Source organism: Sesamum indicum, linkage group LG13 (genome assembly GCF_000512975.1).
Source record: "Sesamum indicum cultivar Zhongzhi No. 13 linkage group LG13, S_indicum_v1.0, whole genome shotgun sequence".
NCBI classification, from domain to species: domain Eukaryota; kingdom Viridiplantae; phylum Streptophyta; class Magnoliopsida; order Lamiales; family Pedaliaceae; genus Sesamum; species Sesamum indicum.
In genome coordinates this window covers 181167-185337 of record NC_026157.1, presented here as the reverse complement: position 1 = coordinate 185337, position 4171 = coordinate 181167, and the positions used below count along the sequence as shown (strand labels likewise).

Genomic DNA, 4171 nt, shown 5'->3' with positions numbered 1-4171 from the left:
TCATATTTGTGTTCAAGGTCAAAAGTCTATGGTGTGATGAAAACATAAAGAATAGTGCGTGACTATGTGTAAGAATCATAGCAACTTCCCTGTTAACTTCCCCACAACTAGGCACACTGTTATGACAACGGGGACCCCGACTGGCCCTTGTCCATCTCATGACTTCCAACTCTTTGTTGGTTACAAATAAAAATCTCCTATATATAGGTGTGTGTTTTTTTGTCTATCTACACTCACACTCGCAACCCTCACTTGTCTCATATCTCTTCACAACTCCCTCTCCACCTTATTTCCCTCGAACAATTTCAAGAATCATCAATTTTTGAAGAGTAATAATTATGGATAAATTGCCTAAGTGTGGAGCTAATTATGTTCCTCTTACTCCCATCACTTTCTTGAAGAGAGCTGCCATGGTTTACTCGAACCGTCAGTCTATAATATATAGAGGCGTTCATTTCACGTGGCGCCAGACCTACGAGCGGTGTTGCCGCCTTGCATCTGCTCTCCGGTCGTTGAATGTTGTCAAGAACGATGTTGTAAGTACTTCCGTTATAGTACTATGTAACTTATGCATGTAACTTTGCTAACTTTTCAAATATTATAAGATGTCATGGATTTTGGTTGATAATTTGTTTTTGTGGATATAGGTATCAGTTTTGGCGCCAAATGTTCCGGCGCTCTATGAAATGCACTTTGCCGTGCCCATGGCCGGGGCGGTGCTAAACACCATCAACACGAGGCTGGATGCGCAAAACATTGCTACGATTCTCAAGCATTCCGAAGCCAAAGTTTTCTTCATTGATTACCAGTATGTGCCGCTGGCTCGTGATGCCCTGCGGGTTCTGATGGCCAACTCGCAGAACTCCGGCAGGCCTGAGAAGTTGATGCCACTCGTGGTGGTGATCGACGATGTCGACCAACCGACAGGCACGCGTCTAGGCGCACTCGAGTATGAGCAGCTCGTATCGAAAGGCGATCCAGGGTATGTCCCAGCGGAGATCACCAACGAGTGGGATCCAATTTCCCTGAATTATACATCGGGCACGACGTCAGAGCCGAAAGGAGTGGTTTACAGCCACAGGGGGGCGTATTTGAGCACTCTCAGCCTGATTCTTGGGTGGGAAATGAAGAGTGAGCCTGTTTATCTATGGTCACTCCCAATGTTCCATTGCAACGGCTGGACCTTCACGTGGGGTGTGGCGGCGCGCGGAGCGGAGGAGCACGAACGTCTGCATCCGCAGCACCACCGCTGTTGAAATCTATGATAGCATCGTTTCCCACAACGTGACTCACATGTGTTGCGCGCCCATAGTCTTCAATATACTGTTAGAAGCCAAGCAGCACGAGCGACGTCAAATAACCGCCCCGGTAGAGATCCTGACGGGCGGAGCGCCGCCGCCTGCGGCCCTGTTGCAGAAAATTGAAAACCTCGGATTCCACGTCGTCCACGCCTACGGCCTGACGGAAGCGACGGGGCCAGCGCTCGTCTGCGAGTGGCAGAAGAGGTGGAACAAACTGCCTGCCGAGGGTCAGGCGAGACTGAAAGCAAGGCAAGGAATCAGCATCCTGACGCTGGCGGACGCCGACGTGAAGGACCCGCAGACGATGGAAAGCGTGCCCAGGGACGGGAAAACAATGGGGGAAATCGTGCTGAGAGGAAGCAGCATAATGAAGGGGTACTTGAAGGATGAAAAGGCTACGGCGAAAGCCTTCCGGAATGGCTGGTTCTTCACTGGGGATGTTGCGGTGGTCCACCCCGACGGATACCTGGAAATCAAGGACAGGTCGAAAGACGTGATAATCTCCGGAGGAGAAAATATAAGCAGCGTGGAGGTGGAGGCGGCGCTGTACAAGCACCCATCAGTGGTGGAGGCGGCGGTGGTGGCTATGCCGCATCCCAAGTGGGGGGAGAGCCCATGTGCATTCGTGACAATGAGAAATTCCGCCGCCGTGGAAGAGGCTGACATCATTCAGCACTGCCGGCGAAACCTGCCGAATTATATGGTGCCGAAGAAGGTGGCATTCATGGAGGAATTGCCCAAGACTTCAACCGGGAAAGTGCAGAAATTTCAGCTGAGAGCCATTGCTAAGACCTTCGAGATTTCATCGGAGAATGAGAGCTGTTCGGCCAAGAAATCATCTTCTACTACTCCACAGAGCAGCTGGGAAATGCCAAGACATTACCAATACCAGAATCAGGAGCAGATTCTTGCTTTATCTCGTCTGTAACATTGCACCTAACCGGTAATAAAAATTCAGGTGCTAATTAAAAGCAATAAGAACAGAGTGTAGGGGTGTGTGCGCAGAAAGTACGAACAGTTGTTTTTGGCTGCTGCAATCAATTATATTTTTTATTTTAACGATAAATTGTATAATTTCCCCATAAAGTTCTCGTAAGCGGGTGTCTGCTTAATTATGTTTCTACCGCAACAAAACATTGATTTTTGGGATGATCACAATTTAAAAATTATAATAAATTAATTAGATAATATATTCTCCTTCTCTAAGTTTGATGTAATTATATGTAGATTTTTTTGTGATTTGAAAAATTATATTTAGCACCCCTAATGTTTGATTATGTTTAACAAATAAGTCCATCTGTTAGTTAAAATTCACGAAATTTGCTGATATTAACAGAAAAAATTGAATAAAAATTGATATTACATAGATTAACATATTATTGACTTATTGCAGGTCAAATATTTTTTTCCGACTAAACTACTTTTATAACGGTGGAGATATACCTCTTCACATGCATTAATACATGAAGAAATATGAGGGTAATTTGGTCATAAAAGAATTATTTGACCTGCAATAAGACAATAATAAGTCAATCATAGGTAAATATAGATTTTTTTTTTGTTAATATCAGCAAATTTGGTGAATTTTAACTAATAGAAGACTTATTTGTTTAACAGAAACAAACTTCAGGGATGCTAGATATAATTTTTCAAACCATAGGGGGTCTACATGTAGTTACACCAAACTTTAATGGAAGAGAGGGGCGTGCAATTATCCCTAAATTAATACTATTAACTGCGGTGATGTGTTGAAAAATAACACGGGTCCAATGGGTGTGGACTATTGCTTAGGGTTCAGATTGAAGCATATGCAGGCTCTAAGGAGAGGACCTGCAAAAAACACGTTAGCACTCTGACACTGAAGTTAGTATTGGATGGGAGATGAACTAAAATAAAATAGTAAATGAATTTTATTGAAAATTGAGATATGGTGAATGACCTAAATAAAAAGTGCAAAAACACACAAAAGTATGGTTATAGAATGCTTAAAAAGAGCTTAGAGAGTGAGAGAGCCGTCGCCCGCCTGGAGGGACTAAACTAGTATTTATAAGGGAGTGATCCATTTGTTGGGGTCTATCCCACTTCCGAGAATGTTGTGGAGATTGCTTGGGATGATTGGATAAGGGATAAGTTATCGTTATCTGCAACTGGATTTGCATTAGTAAGAATCTTCTTTAACTTTGGAAACCCCAGGCATGCGATGAGTCCTAGCCGCCAGGGAGTCCCTCTTACTTATGCAGGATTCCTTGAGCTGATGTGGTCCGATGTGGCTGTTGACATCTGGGGCAACTCGGTGCCACGTGGGAGAGTAGGCTGCCACGTTTGTAGGTTTTTCGGGCCAAGCATCTTGGTTGGACTTTAACTATGGATCAAGTTAGGGATGTCCTAGGCCTCCTCCCTTTTCCCTAGTTCTTAGTTACCTGGCTTGTCTGACCTTGCATAATTAAACCGTGGGTTAGGTTGTCTTTTTAGGTTTGGTCACCCTAGGCACACAAATCATACGAGAAATAGAATTAATGTTCATATCTGCTTGTTTTCGTTTTTATTTTTGGGTAAATTACAATGATCTTCCCTAAGGTTTAGCATAATTGTGAAACCTACTCATTATTTGCAAAATTACAAGTTACCCCCTCATGTTAAATAATGAGGAGGTATTCGTAATTATGTCAAACCTCATGGGAGGTCATTGTAATTTACCCTTTATTTTTAGTTTTTAATTTTTGAAACTGAAATTAAAATGAAAACATGTTTGTTTATTAGTATTCTCATTAAAAATAGGGTTAATAACACTTAAACTCCCTCTAAAAATGAAAAATTACACTTTTCTTTAGAGAAATTTAAAATTACACTTACAACCCCTTAAAAGATTT

At 42.9% G+C, this 4171-nt stretch overlaps 1 protein-coding gene across 1 annotated transcript; it reads left to right on the top strand.

The window, feature by feature from the left end:
* LOC105175974 (butyrate--CoA ligase AAE11, peroxisomal-like) lies at positions 220-2413 on the top strand. Its single transcript, XM_011098623.2, is given in 3 exon segments — positions 220-536; positions 648-1217; positions 1219-2413. Coding segments are annotated over 3 exon segments (1779 nt in total). The 5' UTR covers positions 220-338; the 3' UTR covers positions 2230-2413.